Here is a 23,352-nt window from a genome sequence, read left to right on the forward strand (position 1 = left end):
TCCCTGCCTCCCTCCCTTCTCCTTCGTATGGTCCGCCAATCCCGCCGTTTGACACGTTTTTGTTCTTACCGGTTCAATCCCATTATCCCAAGATACTCTCCGGATCTCTTCCATTAAAGGTTATCGAATCAAGTGATTCGGGTATTTGAAATTTCATTCAACGATAAAAATTTTTTACACCTTTCAAGGGATCAAAACAAGTGGACAGTTGGATAAAATTTTAAAAGCCTGAATCATTTGAGCCGGTGGTTTTGATGGAAGAGATCTGGAAAATATCTCTTTTCATCCCACACCATTTGTCCAATCACATTTTTCAACTTGGATGGTGCTACTCGTTTATTTTTACATTTCTTATATTTTTTTGTTTTTTGACATCAGATTAAAAGAATTGAATAAATTTAACGAATAAAACTTAACATCCGAGTGTGAGAAGTTAAAAAGGTACAGAAACGTAGGATTTACCTCACTCAGTTAAAAATCAGACTTTTTGCCAAAATCTAGAGAGTAATACAGAGTTGCCATTTAAATTTTTGGTCAAAGTCTTTCCAAAGTTAGAGAGAGAAGAGGGGAGAGAGGAAGACAAAGCCGGCTCTCTTTTGTTTGAGCTGCTCCGTTTCACTGCCCCATTTAATCACAGATTCTTTTTTGGCACCCAAAAGGATATTTCTTTTTGCTTCCTCTGTGTTATCGTTTATGGTGTTTGTGGACTTGGATTCGTTTGCTTTTGTCCCCTTTAGTTATATCGTCTGCATCTACTTGCCCTGATCGCTTCAACAAACGCCAAGAGAGAGAGGGAGGCGAGAGAGTTGCCGTTTGGATGGCCCTCAGATGATGAGGTTGTTGTAAAAACTGGGATTGGAAGATTGGAAGAGCAGCCTCCTCTCCTCTGATTGAGCTTTGGGTTCATCTGGGATTTTAATAAAGTTCCAATCTTTTGTATTGGGAAACAATTAAAATAAGGTTTTAATTGGATTTGGGGAAATGGGTTGTTTTCCTTGTTTCGATTCGAAGGAGGAGGAGAAGCTGAACAATCCAGCGGCAGAAATTGATGACAGAAAGCAGGTTCAACCAACGGTCTCTAATAACATTTCAAGATTGCCTTCTGGTGAGTTCTTGATTGCTTTTGTTTATCAATCCTTATTGTTTGGTAATTTAAATGTGTTATTGCTCGATCTGATCTGTTTTTTTTTCCTCCTGATTTAAACTTAATTGTTTGTTTTAGTCATTTGGGTGTGTGTGTTACTACATGATTGATTACTTCATTGAGTTTGTGAGCTCTAAATTTGAGAGGTTTTAGGTAGACCCCACAATTCATTGACATAAAAGAATGCGCCTTTCTTTTGTAAAAATTGGATCTCATGATAACTTTGATTTCTCAAGATCAATCTGATTGATAATCAATGGTGTCCAAAGCTGTGGATTGTTTCATAATTAATTGAAGAACTAAGATATATATACATAATTTGATCCAACTGATTACAGTATAACTGAATTTAGTACAGTTGTGCTTTCTATAGTTTAGAAGATGTCAATTTCGAATATGCGTAATAGGTTTTTTCGTATTGGGGTTATGGTTTATTGAGTTTTTTTGCAAATCCAATTGATTTTCGGTTTCCGGTGTTTAGCTTAACTCAAGGTCCTATTTGAATAAGGATTTGGAGTTGAGGCGGAGATGGTTGACGATCATTGATACTTGGTGATCTGTAGTAATTTGATATGGTCGTATATGCAGGAGTAGACAGACTGAGATCAAGAAGCAATGGAGGGTCCAGGGGGGAGCTGCCCAAATTGCCTGAGTCCAAAGATGTTGTACCGGGGGGGCAAATTGCTGCTCAAACTTTCACTTTCCGTGAACTCGCGACTGCAACAAAGAACTTCAGGCCAGAGTCTTTTATAGGGGAAGGGGGATTTGGGCGTGTATACAAGGGGCGACTCGAAAGCACTGGTCAGGTAGTTCTTTTGCTGTTGCACGATCTATTATTTATACAGAGAACAGGAATTACAGGATGAGTATTTGAATTGAAACGAATATTAGCATATTAGATGCTGTAACTGTATAGCTATCAAGAATGCTATATTTTGTTTTGTGATTTCAACAATAATGAGAACTAAATAACGGCACTGCTATATCATGAGCGAGAATTGTAGACTTACATATCAACATCATTACTCATAATGATGGTTGTTAAATTCCATACAGTATTTAGAGTGTAATAATTCTTGATTCTGTATCGTACTTTCCAGTCCATCTCTCCATGTAAGACATCAAGGTTATAAGGTTATAGGATGTTTATGATATCCATTGTTAATTATTACATTTCGAAAAGGTCATTGCTCTGCAGAACGATTTCGCAGAATTAACTTCAGGCATGGTTGAGGCGATTTTGAATTCTTGACTTTGTATCGCCATTCACAGGTGGTTGCTGTTAAACAATTGGATAGGAATGGACTTCAGGGCAACAGAGAATTTCTTGTTGAGGTTCTCATGCTCAGTCTTCTGCATCACCCTAATCTAGTGAATCTTATTGGGTACTGTGCTGATGGAGACCAGCGGCTTCTTGTTTATGAATTTATGCCCTTAGGATCATTGGAAGATCACCTTCACGGTAACTTTTCCTCTTCGTTTCCCCTTCTTCTCTTGTCTTATTGTCTGTTTCTCTAATTAGGAACTTTTTACTTTATAATTTCTTCCATTAATGTCAGCTAGTGGATAGTGATCATGGAAAACCACGTTGTAGTTTTCAGTTATGTTATATATGAACACTTCCTGTTCTGCAAATATGACAAATACATTTGATGCATGCTATGCTGAAGTGATTTTTCAACCTTGAAGGGATATATTTACAGAATTGGAATGAATGATGAATTTTGATGTTTTGCATACTGTAATAGAAGTATTTTCTTATATCAAAAAAACCCATGGTAAAATGGAGAAAAGGAAAAAGAAACATTTCCTTTCGGGGGCATTGTCTCCAAATAAAATTTGATGACTTAATAAATTATAAACACAGTGCACGCAACTTCTGTTTTTCTTGTGTTATTGGACCATTAGTTTCCCTAACAGTTAATCCAAGTGATCGTTAATGAATCACCTATAATGGTTTGTTGATCCCTCTGCAGATCTTCCACCTGATAAGGAACCATTGGATTGGAACACACGAATGAAAATAGCTTCCGGTGCAGCCAAAGGATTGGAATACCTGCACGACAAGGCAAACCCTCCGGTTATTTACAGGGACTTCAAATCATCCAACATATTGCTGGAAGAAGAATTTCACCCTAAGCTTTCAGATTTTGGGCTTGCAAAGCTTGGTCCCACCGGAGACAAGTCCCATGTGTCCACAAGAGTTATGGGCACTTACGGTTATTGTGCTCCTGAATATGCAATGACTGGTCAATTGACGGTAAAGTCAGACGTATACAGTTTTGGGGTAGTGTTTCTGGAGCTGATTACTGGACGTAAGGCCATAGATAGCGACCGGCCCCATGGAGAACAGAACCTTATAACTTGGGTAATTTTCACTTTGTTTCTTGTAGTAGAAATGCTCAAAGAAACTTATCTTCTTGTTGTGCAGGCCTTGTGGGTCTCGCAAGCATGGGTTCTATGTTTGTGCAATAATTAAATGGCAGTGGTTTTATTTCTATGCAGGCACGTCCATTGTTCAATGATCGAAGGAAGTTCTCGAAATTGGCAGACCCAAGACTGCAGGGTCGGTATCCAATGCGGGGTCTCTACCAAGCTGTAGCCGTGGCATCCATGTGCATCCACGAACAGGCTGCCACACGACCTCTCATTGGGGATGTGGTTACTGCTCTGTCGTACCTAGCCAACCACTCTTATGACCCTAACTCAGCTTCAGGTAATGGCCACAGAGGTTCGGGAGAAAAAAATGAGAAAAGGCACAGGGATGGTGGAAGGATATTGAAGAATGAGGAAGGTGGAGGATCCGGACGGAGCTGGGGGTTAGATGGTTCCGAGAAGGACGATTCCCCAAAGGAAACTGCAAGGATGTTGGATAGGGAACGAGCGGTTGCTGAGGCCAAGATGTGGGGAGAGAATTGGCGAGAGAAAAGACGACAGAGTGCACAAGGCAGTTTTGATGGCACCAACTAGTGCTGTAGTGTACAATGCACGGTCTTCTTCAACCTCAGCTCCTACCCTCGTTTTTTCGCAGACTGGTTTGTTTGGGGTGTCCAATGTAACGGAGAGTTGGTGCAGACGAACATGTGTCCTGATTTAACCTTTTTTCCTTTCCTCTTCTCCGAACACTGAAGAAGAAGAATCCATAAATGGAAATTGTACATTATCTTCTAGAAGATTGAAGGAGAACAGAAGAAAGTGGATGTATTGAAAATTTTTGAGAGTAAAAACGTCTGGTTAAATGCTATACGATTCTTCTGCCTGCTGTACTTTAGCATATTTGGAACAAAACAAAAAAATCTGTTGTCCCTGCTCCTGTCTTATTCAACCTTATTATTATCGAGTGTTTTCACACGTTTCCTTGGTAACGTGTTCATACATGTTCGAGTACTTTCTCTTTCGTTATCAAGGAAACGGGATCAACTTGCGGTTTGCCCTTTTGTCCTGCTGCAAAATGGGGTGTCTTTCTCGTCCACTCATTAAATTATTTCTCTTGATTAAGTTGAAGGGGCATCAAGATCCCCTTCAAGATCAAAGTGGTCACTTCGGGACGTCCTATAAAATTGGAACGAACAGAGAAGGGGCATCAAAGTGTTTTGAGCCAAAGGATGTGATAGAGATTTAAGACCTATGGTTTGAAGGGGTTAGGGGGTTATTGTTGTACCCATAGTTATTCTTACTATTTTCTAGTGAAAATTTTCAAAGAAGATCACCGAATTGGATGCAAGCACAATTAGCTGGATCACTATATATACTTGTTGATTTTGGGAGAATTTTGATATTTCTTTTACGTTTCGATTTAAGACATGCGAAATTTACTTTGCTTGAAAAGTGATGAAATGATGGAATTTTGAAGTGTTAAAAATTGGTGTAGATTCGTAAGTCATTCAAGTTGGTTGTATCAAATTCTCCACCTTTAATTCTTAGCCGTTCAATCGTGGCAATTAAATGAAGGCATATTGTGCAGTTGGTAGATTGATGTTTTGAGAGTGTTTGGACATTAGATCAGTAAAGATTATGTTTGGAGAAAAGTTCCTTCAACGAAGTTGAAAATGACGTTTCAAGCTTTCCATTGATATCTCTGGACCGAATTCATACGATTTGGTCGGTCAAAAGGTTAATTTTTTAAGCAGTCCAAATCCCCGTTCGATTAGAAATCTTTATTTTATTGTTTTATTTGGTTTTTCAAATTTGTTGAGAGACCTATTTTAGATAGAATTTGAATTGATCTACTATTTATAGACGAATTTTTTTTTTTTTTTTAGAAACTGGGAATTCATTACCCGGCAAAGATGCCAATAAAACACTGAAAGCCTACATCGAGGCAAACAACAAGCAAGTCACATAAAACCGAGCAGTGCAGGGATATACAAGAGAGAAAGACACTGCACCGATTTTAGCCTTAGCGTTTCTCAGGAACAGCTTTGCAAGGGTGTTTTTCCTTAACTCTTCATCTTAATAATATTTTGATATTCAATTATGACTAGGCATAAATAATTTTCATTTACCACGGTGAGGCCGCAAGCCTTAAAATGGATATGTAGTTTTTTTGTCAATTTGCTTATGATGTTATGCATACTTGCTTTAAATTGTCAATCACTGATTTTAAATTATCTATGTCTTAATGCTTAGCTACCATTAAGATGTTTAGACAAGTAGTTGTATGTAATTTTTGTTGAAATATCACCCTGAAATTGTTTAAAGCTTCTTGTCGTTGGGAATTGTAAGTCACTTAAGGCGAATATCAAGCTCTTAAGGGTTACATTATTTTTCAAAGGGTTTTCACAAAACTTAATTATTCTTGCATGTTTATATTTGATATGAATATCACAGACAGATTGCTTGTTAGATATACATTCTAGCTTGAATATCAAAAGTAGAATATGTGATGAGTTGATGTTATGCTATATATATATATATATATATATATATATATATATATATATATTACCCTATTCTTAGTTATAATTTATTGGTTATTTTGGTAGAATTTTGATACTTTGAAGTGTATTTTCAATGTAGGACACTCGACATCCTCTTGAGTAAAAAGTATTCAAATAGACGAATTTTAGAGTAATTCCAATTGGAGAATGTTCGTGTGTCTTTCAAGATGATTGTGTCAAAATTCTAGATTTTTCTACCAGTATGCACTAGGAAAATCTAACCTTCAAAGCTCGTATGTGTTAACTCAAATAACCATATATAATTGTTAATGGTGACGGTAAAACCTTAGTGCTTCTTAGTCTTAATTCTCTAAAATTGATTGTTATAAATTTGTTTTCTTATTTTCATTATTGTTGGTATCAATACTTTTACTTATTTGCACTTATTATTTTTCATATCAGTCATTGAGGAGAACGACCTTACTTGAGTCGTTTATACTATAATTGCCTTGTTCTCTTCTAAATATTTCTATGTTATTTTAACCTAATTATGCCAGTGGTAAAAATCTTATCACTTGAGTTCTTATGATTGTTATTTTTGCTTGTGTGTTGATTTATCTTCTTTACGGTTGGTTTTGGTGCATTGTCATCATAGTCTATGATAACAAGCTCTTAATAAAAATTCTGTGCGGTAAAAAGTTAATAAGGCAAATTTATAATTACCCTATTACATTATAAGGTTTACATCGATTTAATATAACTCATATTGAAGTAAAATATATTTTCTAACTCCTTATTTAAATTTCTCCATAGTTATAAGACAATCATGTTCACATCTCTCTCATATTGATCAACACAATTGTAGTCTGCTTATTAAAGCATGATTTTGGTATAGTAAATCGTACCGTAACTGTTTGGGTTAATATTTGAACATTGGGCTGCAAGTGTGTGAAAGCCTAGAGGTGCCAATTAAGAGAAGACTTGCCCGAAGTCCAGCATCAAGCCCAGAAACAAATTGGCACCTTCCCATTAATGCATAGGTCATGTGCCTATGATTTAAATGTCAAGTGATGGGGACTAACTCACAATCAGCCAAAAAATATTTTTCAGTGGCAATACAAGTAAAAACCTAATGACTCACTACCCTCTAAGCGTTTTCGGGTAAGAGCAAAATTACTACAGTTGGGCTAATCTGCCTATAAAAGGAGGAAGAGGCCCCAGAGACAAGGACACTCAACGAATCGAACAAACATACAAACTCTGCTCTCAAGCCAAATTTGCATCTAAAAGCTGTAATCAGCCCAAATCTCAGTTATTTTCAGGTATCTCCCTTACAAAAGCTATCTTTTGTCTTGTTTAGAAGCTCTGCTATCACCCCTAGTGGCATAGTATCGATTCCCTCGATTAAACTAGTTTACCATCCATCCCTTTTTAGCATAGAAACCTCTGTAAACTCAAATAGATTTGATTGCAAGAAGTTCAACCTTGCCCGACAAGGTGAAATCTTGCTTAAAGTTCTTTGTGTGTTTTCTAAGATAATAGATCTACTGCTTAATGTATTCTCCAGCATGTATTCAAGTCATTTCCGCATGTTTTCCTACTTTAAATGTCTTATTTGTATCTGGATCTGGTCAGCTTAACGGGCATGCTTTCATTTAAAACCAATCAAGAACCAAACAAATGACTTAAGGGATCTGGACTCCCCTCATTCGAATATACAAGACTATGAATTGAAAGTCCTTGGTCACAAGGCAAGAAAAAGAACTTAATGTGGATTTAACCCATCCATGACAATCCTTTGATAACAAGAAGTCTGGGTAACTTGAGACACAAGTAATCGACTAAACACAATCGTGTTCTACATCTGCTATACTGAGATAGCAGTGGCACGCCTATCACTTAGTTAATTTTGATTGCGAGCCTCAAGGCCTACACCTAAGGCCCCACAAAGACACCTTTCAAAACTAGCTTTGTCCTCTTCTTGCAGCACATCAGCAGGCAAGAGCCCGACTACACATCCAAAGTGCCAATCCCTTGGGAAGCTGTGCTGAGAGCCGATGAGCCCTCTCCGAAGAAATCTTTGCCCGAACAGTAACCAATATCGTACATAGAAGTAGCCTACTTGCTTATTACATATCAATTATTGTGTGACAAGCTGGAAATTGATACATCTATCTATTGCATAATTTGATAATAATGTTCTAAAAATGTGAACCGTAGAGCATGGTTTCTGTTGTCCTATGATGTTTGACATCCTCACTTTACCGATCTATGCACTAAATTTCAAACTTAATATCAATCTTAACGCGTAAGCAACAAAGTTTCGTGCCAATCCGCAGGATATTCGGAAATATATATGCACCCTCACAAACCGTGAGATAATTGTGTCAAAGACCTTCACGCAAACTCCACCATTGGCTTCTCCTACTGCAATCTGGCGCTCATATCTCAACTTTGAGCCCAATTATTTCGATCGATTGCGGCAATCAATTAATTAGGAAAATATGAAATTAATATATAAGAAATATGAGAAACCTTTTATGTGTATTGGGAACATTGTCATGTCAAGATTTTAGAATCGGTTTATGATCATTCTTAATTACACTGATATTATCTCAACCTAAACACTTATATTTTAAAGAGTTATATATCTAACAATATTAGGTTTTATCATAAAGGCATGGGTACAATTAAAAGTGGAATCATTCGATATAATTTGTAATATATTCTATGAAGTTTTCAATGTGGAAATCTATTCTCCAACACTCGCCTATCGTCTAAGTCAGGATTTCATATTCGACCTAGTGACCAACTACTAATCATCTTGTTGGATTTTTTTTCACAAAATATCTTTGTGCAATTAGAAGTTGAATCATTCAATTAAGTTGTAATTTGTTTTGTGAATTTTGATATGTGAGACTCTGTATATTCTTAATACTTGACTATTTCAAGTATTATAATATGAGTGGACTTGATATATGTTTCACTTTTAAGATTACTAATATAAATAAATATACCTGTAATAATTTGTGTGAAACAGTGTTTCAAATAAACCCAAATATTACGAGGGAAATAAAGGACATAAATTAAGCATACGTCACTTGATATTAATAATGAGTATTATTCAAAGCCAAGCGCAGATAGATGTAGCTTTCCAGCCCACAATTACTTTACATCGCTGAGAACCACCAGAGTCCCCACGCATGGAACTGCCATTTAATAATTAATTAAGAGACAATTAACCAAAAAACATAATATAACAAGATCAGATCACATCTTGGCGTGATAAAGCGTCTGCTGCTGCTACTACACATCAAACGGCGCTCGATTGATCGTAGTTTTTTTCTTTCCGAGAAGTACGACATACGACTTTGCCAGCATCACACTGCAGATGAGGTTTCATTAGGTTGAAGCTCGACGGAAGCATTTTCCACATGACGATGATCATCCGTTTGTTCATGCTCCTTTGCGTCTCTAATGGCGGCGTTATTATGAACGTCGGTGTCATTGTTGCGATTGTTCGGTTGATCATCCACCGGATGAACCTCGGAAGTTGCTAATGTGGCTATGATCACAATGTTTTTCACGTTCTCATGTGTAGCAGCCGGTAGCTTTTTCTCATGATCGTCTATTATCACCTGTTCTCGGTTTCGGTATATCCCATACAGCAGAATCTGAAGCAGTCCCAACACAAAACCCAGAACGTTTGGAATCTACATGTGACAAATTAATTGTGGTTAATACTGTTATTATATAGGGATGATTGATTTGAAAAAGGATTTAATTTAGTGTAAGTATACTTACTACAACGCATATGTCCTTGAGGAGCAATCCATATGCAAACCACATAACGGCACTCAATGTGAGGAAAAATGACAAGCCAAATGGCATAAATTCCACACTTCTTGTTCGGATAACCTGTGCCTGCAATACAAATAATAAATTGAATGAATATGTAGTTATAGATATGCGCTAGGGATGCAAGTAAAATTAATTAAAAACTGTTACGGTTCATATTGCACCTAAATTTAGTATTTTATTATCTTAATACACTTAAAAAATAATAAAAAATGAAAAACTGAGAATGTGAAGAAAAATAACACTAACAAATAATAGGGTCATGTGTATGATTGATTCACTTACCACAATGCTTAAGGGCGCAACAAAAACACTGGTAGAAATGGCAACATTAATCCATCCAAGAATTGGGATCCGGTATGCACTCCCCACTAGAAAGTGAGAAACGACAAGGATCATGGTGAAAAGTCCCACGTTCATAATACCAAATAGTTTCACTGTCAACTTCTGCACTCAGTAAGTTTATGGAATTAGAACATAAATATATATATATATATATGTATATAGAGAGAGAGAAAAATAAATATTAAACATGAAATATACGAACCCTAGCTTCCTTTGGTGCATAAACAACGAACATGACGATGTAGATGATCTCTACAAAACTTCCGAATGAGTTAATGGTGATGAGCATCATAGCATTCGTTTTTACCAACGCATAGTAGAACCAAAGCATGGAACTGAACAATGCTACCAGATATGGCACCGAGTGGAATCCTTCCGTTGATTTTTTCCTGTAAATTCGATAAAATGTCGGCCTGCATTTAATAATTAACAAGTTGGTTATATGTCTCTCTATACACACACACAACATATATATTCCTTTTATAAAAAATAAAAAATAAATATATGTATCACTTACACTGAGGATAAGTAAACCATGGCTGATATTAGATTTCCTGGCATCATCAAAAGAAATAATATTAGTAGTGGTCATTCAGATGGAATTTTCTTAACTATCAAAAACTTTTAATTAAAATAAATAACACTTTCATTCTCTATATATTTATTAGTGGGTAACATAATATATAGTGGTGAGGAAGGTTGATCATCAAAGATCACACTGATTTACAATGTTACTTAACATAAAAACTTACCTACAAATTAACAAGTAAAAATTGGACAACTAATCTTTGAATAGTGTACATACAAAGAAAATTTATTGTCGCATGGTTTGTAAATATATGTATTTAGCTAGGCTTTTCTGTAAAGAAAAAGTGGTCATTTCAGACAATTCACAAACGGATCCGAAAAAGAATATGGCCAAGATGATGACCAAGATTAGGTAACAAATGCGGGCCAACTAGGTTTCAAAGGTGTCATAACTGAGAGAAGAATATGACAATAACAAACAAGATCACGTATGTGGCACTCAAACAAATACATATGATCGAACACCAAAAATGACACTACACGTATGTGGCACTATATCGTGTTTGTTCTACTCTTTCATTTGGTACACCCAGCTAGCTAGTTCCCATCACAATAACTCACCTGCTTCAAATAAAAAATTTCATGGAAACAACTAGTATTTAACAAGCCACTCGCAGTTAATTTAGTGGTAAGGATGAATAAGGTGATCGGTAGATGTATGTTAAGTACAGAGTTCGAAACTCTCTAATGTAACAAACATTAAAAAAAAAAAAAAAAAAAATTCAATGAGTAATGTACACCTACTTATGCATCTTTTGTTTACCTAGAATTCCAAATGTAAATGCCAAAGGATGGTGACTGTCTGCTACTGTAGCCATAATCTCTCTAGATCTGTAAACCCTAACTAAGAAAACTCAAACTGATAATCTCTCTCTCTCTCTCTCTCTCTCTCAACGGAAATTAAGACGGTGATATTTATATAGAAGAAGCTAAGGAGGAGGACTCAGTTGGTGATGAGAAACCCTAGAGCTCTCTCTATCTCTTCCTCTCAACTTATCATGCAGAGAAAATTAAAGGACTACTAGCCGAGGATGGTCGATGGGTTTACGCAGCGTGTTAATTTATATACACAAAGTGTGAGAAAAAGAATTAGGGTGTGCGTATTGAACTCATTCATGTTGCATGACAGATGGAGGATTAGTAGGTGGTGTACCATAAACTCATTCACTGAACCACAAATTTTAAGTCCCACGTGCCCCACCATCGCGTGCCCGTTACCTCCGTCCAACGGCAATAAAAAAAAAAGCTAGAGCATTCACCATACTTCTTGACACTACTTTGGATAAGAATTAGGATCCAAATCATCACCATAATTAATCAAATAATTAATCTCACCATAAAATGAATTAGAAAGAGTTATAGCTTAGTTATGGTTAATCGGCAGTAATTTACTAAATGTTTTAGGAGTTTTTCTAATAAAACATGGATTCCACGCTCCTTAAAAAAACTAGTGGCTTCTTCCTACTAAAATATGAGTATGATTTTTTACGTTACTCTTTCTCGCAACGCAAAGCCGTCCTGATGATAGTAGAGCCCGATTCACGTGATTTCTCTATCTCTAATTCCAAGCACTAGTGCATGCTTTATGGCCATTGGCGCTTCGAGCCGTTTCTCTCCATCTTCAAAAGCCCTAAATGAAACACGCCTTGCCGCGTCAGCCCTAGTTGTAACTTGTAAATTATCACAAGTCACACAGATCAGAAATTAATTTGCATATGTACGCTGAACACTTGCCACAAAGTGTAACATTTGACGTGTTACATAAGAGTATATGACAATATTGATATGATTAAATCTAAAAAAATAAATACACATGTTACAATTTTAATAGAATAATAATATGACATGCGGTATTATACGTACAACGAATAAAATTTTCAAGCCTAACACACAAGTATTCACATTCACAAAGCTTATGTTCCATGCCGTTGAATATTTGTTTGGTAGTGCTTAACTGTTCATGCAATATTTACAGGCTCTCGTGTGCATCGGGGGATCATCTCACTGACTTTTTTCTTCTTCAAGTAATCAAATTCCACAATCCAAGCAGGCTGGCCAGCTTTTTTTCATATTTTTGCGGTTATGAGATGGGAAGAGGGAGGGAGCTATTAAGTTCGGACAAAAGAATTTAATTAAATATGAGCCACAAGACAATCATGATGTTGTTGCTTGTTCTTGTCTCTATTATTGGTTGGGATTCAAGAATGCTAGGTGGATACAATGGGAGCCTTTGGACAGATTGCCATGTACATGGCCATTTCTTAGTTCCAACGACGTTCATTATATGTGATTTGATTGCCATCTTTTCTTTTTTGGAGTTCACATCCTTTATAAGCTATGTTATTTTAAAAATATTAGTCAATCATCAGTGAAAACGCGTTGTACGTGCAATAAAATTGGAACAAGTTTTATAATTGCAACTCGTCATTGATGAATGAGAAAATAAAAAGAAATGCCACCTTGAGACAATTTCTAATTTTAGAAAGAAAAATACAACTAAACTAAAAGCTAGTTAGTATGTGCGTTAAGTTTTCAAACTTTTAATTTGAGCCGTATATTCAAACAAAATTGTGTTTGATTAGTAATCTAGCTAGATATTGATATTTTGCCAAATTCGAGAAAGAAAAGTTTCTTTTGGAGTGTGTTATCCACACATCATTTTTTACTTCTCACACATATTTTGTTAATTTTTTTATTTTGATTTTCTTTAATTCAGTTGATTCAACGGTCGCAAATTAAAAGGGTGTATATGAAGGGGTGTGTGGATGACACACCCCTTTCTTTTTAAGAAAAACTAATGAAAATGACTTAAAAACTTTGAGTTTTAACGATAAAGACAAAATAAAATAAAAAATGAATAGTATCAAGATTGACTTTTTAATATAAAAATATGATTTTTCGTTAAAATAAATAGTATCAGAAAATTTTCGTTAAATTCTCTTCTTTTTATCACCCAAAAGCCACGTATATAGGGGAGTGTGTTGACTTTATGACGTAATAGTCCTTTGCCCTCCTGAAATGATTTGGGCTTTTTATTTCATGATCATTGAAAGGAAAGTAGGATTCTCTCCTATCTTTTGTTTCCTTTTGTTTCCTTCCCTCCTATTTGAACGGTGACGGTTAAGTCACGTCAATATTTTATATTAATTTTTTATAATAAGAGAAAAAAAAAATAAAAGAATATGAAAGAAGGAATGAAAACAAGAGGAGAGAGAATCCTAGTCCCATTGAGAGACCAATAATGCAGTGATATCTACTAGCTAGCTACCTCTCACTCCTTATAGGATATATATATATATATAAAAAAAGGGATGTCAATTTAATCTTGAATTCGCATAAACATAATTGGCATTTATCTCATGTCCGGCGGCCAGCTAAGCGAACACCTAACCCTGAAGTTGCCCTGTCATTCATGTATCTCCAAAAGAACCACACACAAAAAGAAGAAAACGAAGAAAATATTGAGGAATACCACACACTATATCAATGATTCATCTTTCATTTATGATTGCTATTTGTTGTCGACGTCATCGAAACTAAAACTGCCATTGTTATCAACAGGAGTAGGCTTACATACGTATATTGACAAACATGAATATTGCCATGATTTTCATCCTCATGTACTGTGCTTGGAATGAAGTCACACACTACGGTCTATCGACAAAAAATTAAAAATGTTTAAGTAACTAAAATCTTTAATTTTTTAATGTCATTTTAAATTGGTCTTAACCTTTTTAAATATTTTAAAAAAGTAGCCAATTTATGGAAAATGTAACATACATTAAGCCTCAATTAATTTTTTTATTAGATTAACTAAAGCTTACTTTGTCTCTAAAATCAATAGACGGTCATGGAAACATGACCTCCACCAACTAACGGTCACCACCACCCCCATCAGACCATCAGTCCAAACGCAACGCACAGCCACCAACTCCACCCTACAACTCAAGCTGCCAACATCGACAAGAAGGTCATGAGGGTTGCTGAAATGGTATGAACTGCCATGATGCGGCCCATAAAAAAGAACTGGAAGCTTTACGAGCCAATGATTGACAAATGAGTGAAATCGTATCGGAATTCTTAACCCTCTTCTTTGTTAGAAGATTACCCTCCTGTTGTAATTTCAATTTGGGTCCATTTTCGATTCGATTCAATTCAATACTCGTTTGATCATGGGGTCTCATATTATATAATCTATGTTTTAAATTTTGATTTTGAGGCAACTAATTAATGTTGACCATGATACCTAGTTGGTGGGTTTTGAATATAAAGGTTGGGATGGGGTTTCGATGGTCATAGGTTGAGATTGGAAGTGGCTGGGACTTGATATTTCCCCATTTTCATTTTAGTTTTTCATTTTATTTGTGAATTTGTTACTTATTTTTATATCTCCATGTCTTTTTTATTATTTTAGTGTCCACGTAAGCTAAAAAGTGGAACCTATTGTTGTCACACGTACATCCAACGGAAAAAATTAACTGAGCCTTAATGGATATGACATTTTCAATAGGTTGGATACTTGTTCAGTTGTTTGGAATGTTTAAAAATGTTCATACCAATTTAGAATGACAGTAAAAAGTTAAAGAGAGTTTTAGCTTGGTACAAGAATTAATGTAGAACTAAAAATATGATTACTTACCACCCCCCAAACCCTAGCTAAAAATCTATGCTTAAACAAGGATTTGACTTTTGTTGAAATTAAGGTGGCTAGCTTAGGTACGTACGTATGCCCTTAAATGATTGGAATTGGAATAAGAGAGCTTGATATGTACGTGGACGGAGTTAAAAAGTTTCTTTAGTGAGGGTGACTTTAACCTTTAATTATACTTTTTTTATAAAAAAAAAAAGAAAAGGGGAACTGCTCTCCAAAAATCCTAAATACTCAAAAGTATCTTAATATAAAATTGAACCAAATTGCTAAATTTACTATTGTCTAAAAAAATCACCCATGATGGCAAAAACCATGAGCTTACCAAAAAGAAAACTAAACCTAATTGCCAATGCCAAGCAGAAAACTAATGCTAATTACCGATGCCATTTTCAACACAAACTTCCACCGATGATGCAAATGCAAAATTCATATGCCAATGCTGAATTTCTTAAAAAAAAATAAACAAATTGATGATGCCAATTTTAAAACAACAAACTAAATGTGCTAATTAAAGGTGACACGGATCGACATCCATTTTAGACGAAACATATTACATACTATACAGTATAACCTCTATGCAAGCATAATACTGGGACCAAATTAATTTTATAACTATAATAGAGGTGCAGTTGAAATTTTTTTTTTTTGACTTAGCTATCTTCAATGAGTACAAGAAACTATATTACTAGTGGAGCATGCCAATTTTCAACATTAGAAAATGAAAGATATCTATTATCTCTTAAATGCTATATTTCATCTTAGATTTTTATTATTTGTTACAATATTGCATATATTTGGACTTCCTGACAACTATATGTGGAGGCAAATCTCTTAAAATGTGACATAAGTTTAGACCGAAATTTTTTATGACTACGTGGAGGTTATTCTGGTACAAAGCATCATTACAGATGTAATACTGCATAAAAGAAAGCTAGATACCTCCTATAAGCGATAAGGGTGATGCTATTGACACACCTATTTTTACTTCCTACACATCACTTGTAAATTTTTGTCTATGATCTTCTTGAATTCATTTGATCCGAGGGCTGATAATTGAGAGGGGGTGTGGATAGTAGAGCCCTAATCGATATATAGTTGGATACCCTTATATTCTACACAAGGAAAGCACATTTGGGTTGATTAGTTTCATTTAATGAGCGAATAAATCATTGATTATATGGTCACGATTACTAGTTAATATGGTGATGATAATGCACTATCATCATGGATATTTACGACATTTCATTTCTGATGCTCAGTGAGAGATATCTCAAGATTATTGGTGATGGCTTTGGCGTTGGGCTACTTTGCTTTCTAGTATTGGTGGGAGTCAGATCACCATGTCAATTAACAAAGCCAAGAGATAAGGCAAAAGGTACAGGATGACGAACAACACTATCTTCAGCAACAGGAAGCTCTCGGATTTGCAGCTTCATCTTTTGATCATGTTGGGGTCAAATTCAACGCAATAACAAAATTGGAATCAAATCACAAAATTTTGTCTTGCATCGTCATCATCTAATACGAAAAGACTTAATTCAACAAATCATTTGATTACGTGCAGTGCAGGCAGGAGCTTGTTAGTTGTGCCCTAATTCATGTTAAATTATGATTCCTTAATCCAGGGCATTACGTGGATGAGAACATATTACTCTCTTTGGAAATTTCATCCTAGCTGGAAAAGTAGCAACATTAATATATATTATATTATATAATACGATACACAAAGCTAAACTGGGAAGGAAACCATTAACATGAAGCACTTGTTCTATGTCCATTGGTCCCTTACCTCTTTAAAACAAGCAATTATGATCCTTTTGGTCAACTCCGTTAGAACTTTCGTCAAAATGAGTCACGTGCCACACACTTAAGACTGAATCAAGGGGCAAATATGAAAAATGAAATGAAAAAAATTGTAGCAATGGTCCCTCAACTTTAACCCAATTGGAGCAATGATCCCTCAACTTTAACTCAATTGTAGCAGTGCTCATTCCAACATGACTCATTTTGACGGAATTTTGACTGAGTTGACGAAAAGGCTGCACGTTTTGATGAGTTAAAGGACCAATGATCATGAATTTTTAGTTGAGGAATCATTGCTCTAACTGTGTTAAAGTTGATGGACTATTTCTACAATTTTCTCTCAATAATTAATACTACAATATTCGAACAACTCTTCTATGGAATTATATGGTTAAATAAAATAAAAAGACAAATCATTAACAAGAAGGTTCTATGGTGTAGTGGTTAGCACTCTGGACTTTGAATCCAGCGACCTGGGTTCGACTCCCGGTAGGACCTCTTTTTATTTGTTACATTTTTTGTTTTTTGGTTTTTTTTTTTTATCTTAATACGTTGTCGTTCTGAGGTTGGAGTGATTTGGTAAATCTGTTCACATCCTTCCCTTGCTTTCATTTCCCTTCTTTTCTCGCAATCTTCAGCCAGTGACAGACAAAACTGGCGACCTACAAATCCGTGTGAAAATCGATCAGAAAAACCCTAAATCTTCCGTCTTCTACCTCCAGCTCAACCGCCCGAGCCACCGCAACGCTCTCTCGCGCGACTTCTTCACCTTCCCCGAAGCCCTCTCTTCCCTCGACCAAGACCCTAACGTAAACGTCATCGTCCTCACCGGCGCCGGCGACCACTTCTGAATCGACCTAAAAACCCTCACATCGATCTCCGACAAGTTCGCCTCCGGAGACCGAGGCCGAGTTGGAGAGCATCTCCGTCGGGAGATCAAATGGTTGCAGGACGCGATCACGGCGATCGAGCGGCGCCGGAAGCCGGTGATTGCGTCCATCCACGGGGTGTGTATCGGCGGTGGTATCGATATCGTGACCGCCTGCGACATAAGGTATTGCAGCAAAGAGGTCGACCTGGCGATCACGGCGGACCTCGGGACGCTTCAGAGGCTGCCGGGAATTGTCGGATACGGTAACGCGATTGAATTGGCGCTTACGGGTCGGAGCTTTTCGGGTACGGAGGCTAAGCAGCTGGGCCTGGTTTCTAGAGTATTCGACTCCAAGGAAGAGTTGGACAATGGTGCACTCCTAATCGCGGAGGGTAATTTAGTCATTTCAAAAAATAAATCATTTGTGATCAATCAGGTAACTTGGGATTGTTCTTACACGTATACTCACAAGGGTGTGGACATTTGGAGCTAGAAGCGCTTTTAGATGGCGGAAAACGCTTTTAACTTTTTTAGATGTAATCAAACACCCGTAGTAGTAACAGTTCGTTTAGAGGATGCTAATTTATTAATTTTTGGGAAATGACATTCAGGAATCGGGTTGAAATCTCCACTGGCAGTGACGGGGACGAAAGCGGTATTGCAAATGTGTAGGGAGCTGAATGTGGAGCAAGGATTGGATTATGTTGCAACATGGAATTCGGCAATGCTGTTATCTGATGATTTAACTGAGGCTGTCACGGCATTCGCCCAGAAAAGAAAGCCTGTTTTTGCAATTGCATCTTCCATCTACTCTGTGTTTGTTGTTATGTACTCTCGCAGTGAAAAGCACTTGTAATAAAAGCACTGTTACAAAATTTTGTCCCCCTGTACCATATTGTTGCACTCGATTATGATTGCGCTTATGATTGCACTTATGATTGCACTCGACGTTAACAGTTGATAGAGGAGAGATTTTCCTGTAATTGAATTCTCGAAGTGTCTCCATGATCAATCACTGGACTGCACTGATTAGGTAAACAATTATTTGGGCTCCTATCAGAAGGAACTGAGTACACGCCACGTTGTTACACAACCATCAAGAATTAAATTCATTCATACCACCAAAGCTTCATTCTCTTGGTCCACATTATTTATTTTTCTTAAATATTATGCCCTCACTTTGAAAATTACAGATATCCATAAGTTATCATTCAAAAATAGTAGGTAGAAGATACATTAGTTACAGCGGAAGATGATTCAGTAGTGAATCGTCTCTTTTAATCTCTAGAAAAAGTAGTCTTATCTTCACAAAAATAGTAAGACTACGAGGGATGGGGTTTTCTTTTACGACCAGAACTAACTCATCTTCCATACTTTTTACCTAGAGGGAAAGAAGAAAAAAAAACTTAATTGAGTGAATTATCAATTTCTAAACAAATTCTTATATGATAGTTAATATGCATGGCCTACTTTAAACTATGTAGTATCATTATGATTGTTATTACTCTTTTAGTTTTACATAATGAAACAATATAATTTTCGACCTATTGGTTGGAGAAGAGTCATACCTAATGTCAAACTGCCACCACTCTTACTCTAATCCTCTCACCTACCCACTCTAACCTTAGATTTGGCGGCGCGACTCCTTAATTCGGCAGCCTTCTCTACTCTTTGTCTTGTCTCCTCATCATTCCCCCCTCTCCTCCAATTTCACCCCGCTCCCATACTGTTCTTGTGTCTTTCCTTCTCTTCCCTTGACTAACGACCCCTTTCACAACTTCTTTTTCACTGGTCCTTAGGATGCTCAACACCCTTCATTTTTCCCACCGTTTTTGCTAACAACCCTCCAACTTTTGTTGGAGTTTCTTCCTAAGATATGCCCTTTGATTTTGGGCATTATTTGTGATAAGTGCTAGGATTTACGGTTGTGATAGTCAGATCCATCTCCTAGGCTCATTTTCCACGGTAGATGTGCGCTACTCTCTCGACTATGACTAAGCCGCCTTACCTGGTCTGATCTATAGCGATTCTTCCTCATATAGATGCTATAAATCTCTCTAGAAGCGGTTTTGTCCTCACTATGAAGACTTGCTGGTTGATGGTTCTATTCTTGGATTAGGTAGTTTTTCATTTTGTGTTGTTTTGTTATGCTTAGCAGACCGCGTTGTATCGCTTCAGTGAGTTGTTTGTGACCTCGTTCTTACAATTGCTTTTGTGGCTCTAGTGTTAGGTCTGTTACGTCTGTCATCTTTGTAGCAGATCTACACTAGTGCCTACTAGGTTTGTTACGTCTACCGTCTTTATGGCGGATCTACACCAATAGCTTATGATTCTTGTTGTGTTGTGGTAGCTGGGTAGGGGCTTTCTTTATTTGCTAATTTATGCGGATTTATCTCCATATCAGAATATTTGGTCATTGGATTATTATACCCATCTGGTACCTCGATGTAAGGTTGGTTCTATATGTTTGTTCTAATCAATAAAATTATCTATCGCTTTTGTGAAGAAAAAAATATCAAACTGCCACGTCAGCTTTCAAAAGTAATTTGACATTTCTTTTCTTTAAAAAAACGGACTAGTTGATGGCTTCGTCACGACAATTCACCTTTCCAAAGGCCGGGAAGACTCACATTGACATTTCAGCCTTCCCTTAGCCACCATCATGCGGTTCACTAGCGTCAGGAATCAAACCCTGAACGTACCATGTGAAATACGGGCCTAAAATTCATCATCAACCAATGGGCCACATCGTGGTGGTTAAAGTAATTTGACAATTTCGTTGAACATGCTCTTAGAGTTTAATTTTGAAAATAATGATACACCAAATCAGGATAACTTCCATCGTAAAAAGTCCCCATTTGTTTGCTGTATGGTTGTTTGTGTGTTAGCAGTTCTAAAGGGTTTTTGAACATTAACCTTTGTAAAAGATTAGAATTTAAAAAAAATAACCTATTGCTAGATTATATATTCAATTTAATCTCTTAAAGTGTACTTTTATTAAAATTTATATTCTCTTTGGTTATTATTTTTTTTTTTTTTTGAGTATATTCTCTTTGGTTCACATTAAATTTTTAATTTTGTTAATATGCACATATTAGTTCTTTCAATTATAAATGAACATAAATGAGAAAATACTAAAAGAAATTAGTGACACACAAATATGTAAATACCCAACAAGATCCTCTCCGGATCCTTTTAGCGAGGATTTTGGGGATCTGTGAATCGTGTATGTTCATCGTACATTGTGCGGTCATTTTTTGTCAAGTACTGTTTGTGTTTAATTTTAAATAAAAATATTTTAAAATAATTTCTGACCGCACGATGTACGATGAACAGACAAGATTGACGGATCTCCGGGATCTTCACAAAGAGAATCTGGCGACGATCCCGATTCCAATGCATAAGTGTACATAATTGACTGTACCAAAATGTTTATACCAACATATATCATAATGAACCTAAATGTATTTACCGAAATGTATTATATCGAATTAATGGACCTAAATGTCAATACCGAAATGTATCAAACTGAATTAATGTACCGAAATTTACCTACCGAAATGTATTATATTTGAATTAATGCACTTATATATTTGTATCGATGGATATACCGAAATATATTAAATTTATTGTACCAAACTGAAAGATTATACAAATTGTATCGGAATATGTTATATAAAAAAAATTAGTTTACCTAAATGTAGACATCAAGATATATTATGTTGAATGAAATGAAAATTAAATGTAATAACTACATTAAAATAGGAAAAAAAAAAGAAATAAAACATCAAAATATAATTAATAAATGAAATAATTAAAAGGAAAACAAATGAAAAGGGTTTGAAAACTTTGAGTTTTAATGATAAGGACAAAATAAAGGGTAAAGTGAACAGTACCATGATTGACTTTTTAGTGTAAAAATGTGATTTTTCGTTAAAGTGAACAGTACTGTGAACTTTTCGTTAAAACTCCTATTATTAAATTTATCAGAGACTAAAATTAGATTTTAATTTTATATAAAAGTATAGTCTAAAACTCATTTTTTAAGAATTAAAATGGAGTTTTATATTCTAACTTCCAACACATTAATTGGGTCAAAGACCATATCATGACCGTACGCCTCCATATTTTGTTCACCCATATCTAGAAATGAAAAAAGTGAGTTTTTTTTTTAATCATTTTATGAAAATTTTGATTCATTAAAATGCTTTCATATTTTTGGTATTGATTTCGGGTTGTAAATTCTTGGTGAGCCCTCAATAGACGTATTGATTTTTCAAATGATAATGTTACGGAGATAAAAAATTTAAATCAAATTTGTAAACAAATAATATATCACCAATAAAAAATATACACGTTAATTGATAATTAATTAATAATTCAACTATCTACGATCACATCATTTGATTTGTATGGTCTCTCTAACATTATTTTGGTCCAAAATGTTTTACATGAAATTGGTGCAAGTAATGATTTCGAAAATAATTGGCGAACGAAAAAGGAAACAGACAGATCATGTTGAAAAAAGTTGGATGAAGCATCGTGGTCTCTCAGTATTAGTGCTCCACTCACCCGAAAACTTGGTTGCTTGATGATGCGCGGCTAGCGGTGACGTCTTACTTTTAATTGTGACCACTAAATGTAAGATTCAGAAATTTCAGGGAATCAGCAAAAGAGAAATAAAGAGGTCAACATCTTACTAAGATTTGATGATTGCATTACAGTGAGATGCCCAAAGGCTTCCGTACCATCTTTCTTGGTTGTACCAACCAGTTTTCCACATGTTTGTTAAACTTATTTGAGATTGTTTTGGCCCTCTTCGAGCGGGTTGTGTCCATTTCACAAAGGCTTTGTCACGCTTGCCGACAACCCATCTAGGTTGCGGTACGTTCGATCGTTGTTAACTTCTCGTGCCGTTACCACCCCAAGCTTGAAAGCCATAATTGCATTGGATTTATTTTGATTTCCACACTAATAAGAGTCCCTTTTTCGAGGGTTGTGAAACCCCCTCGACCCTACTAAAAGAAATCATTTTCTTGAGATAGAGATATGACATTGCCACTAGAGTTTGTCCTGTTAGATAGGGAAAAAATTAAAATTAAGCCCTTCTTTACCACTTTAGGGGGTGGGGGATTCGATCCAGCCAAAGGTCTAACCAAAAAGTAGGGAAAGGGAACTCAAAACTAGCTACTGGGATGGAACGGACAGACAT

General features: G+C 36.0%; 2 protein-coding genes, 1 non-coding gene and 1 pseudogene across 3 annotated transcripts; 3 read left to right on the forward strand and 1 right to left on the reverse strand.

The window, feature by feature from the left end:
- Positions 1–555: 555 nt before the first annotated feature.
- On the forward strand, positions 556–4,457 carry LOC137730931 (serine/threonine-protein kinase PBS1-like). Its single transcript, XM_068469942.1, has 5 exons — positions 556–1,105; positions 1,733–1,950; positions 2,417–2,606; positions 3,121–3,512; positions 3,650–4,457. The coding sequence occupies exons 1-5, from the start codon at positions 982–984 to the stop codon at positions 4,112–4,114; spliced, it is 1,389 nt and encodes a 462-aa protein (XP_068326043.1). The 5' UTR covers positions 556–981; the 3' UTR covers positions 4,115–4,457.
- A 4,668-nt stretch (positions 4,458–9,125) lies between these two features.
- Positions 9,126–11,839, reverse strand: LOC137732155 (bidirectional sugar transporter N3-like). The gene is made up of 6 exons (XM_068471455.1): positions 11,579–11,839; positions 10,745–10,781; positions 10,430–10,640; positions 10,168–10,329; positions 9,829–9,948; positions 9,126–9,737 (listed from the first exon to the last, which is right to left on the reverse strand). The coding sequence occupies exons 1-6, from the start codon at positions 11,631–11,633 to the stop codon at positions 9,405–9,407; spliced, it is 918 nt and encodes a 305-aa protein (XP_068327556.1). The 5' UTR covers positions 11,634–11,839; the 3' UTR covers positions 9,126–9,404.
- A 5,856-nt stretch (positions 11,840–17,695) lies between these two features.
- TRNAQ-UUG (transfer RNA glutamine (anticodon UUG)) lies at positions 17,696–17,767 on the forward strand. The gene has a single exon. It is a non-coding gene; the product is annotated as a tRNA-Gln (tRNA).
- A 77-nt stretch (positions 17,768–17,844) lies between these two features.
- Positions 17,845–19,015, forward strand: LOC137732603 (delta(3,5)-Delta(2,4)-dienoyl-CoA isomerase, peroxisomal-like; annotated as a pseudogene).
- The last annotated feature ends 4,337 nt before the right edge of the window (positions 19,016–23,352 follow it).

The sequence above is a fragment of the Pyrus communis genome, chromosome 4 (genome assembly GCF_963583255.1).
Source record: "Pyrus communis chromosome 4, drPyrComm1.1, whole genome shotgun sequence".
NCBI classification, from domain to species: domain Eukaryota; kingdom Viridiplantae; phylum Streptophyta; class Magnoliopsida; order Rosales; family Rosaceae; genus Pyrus; species Pyrus communis.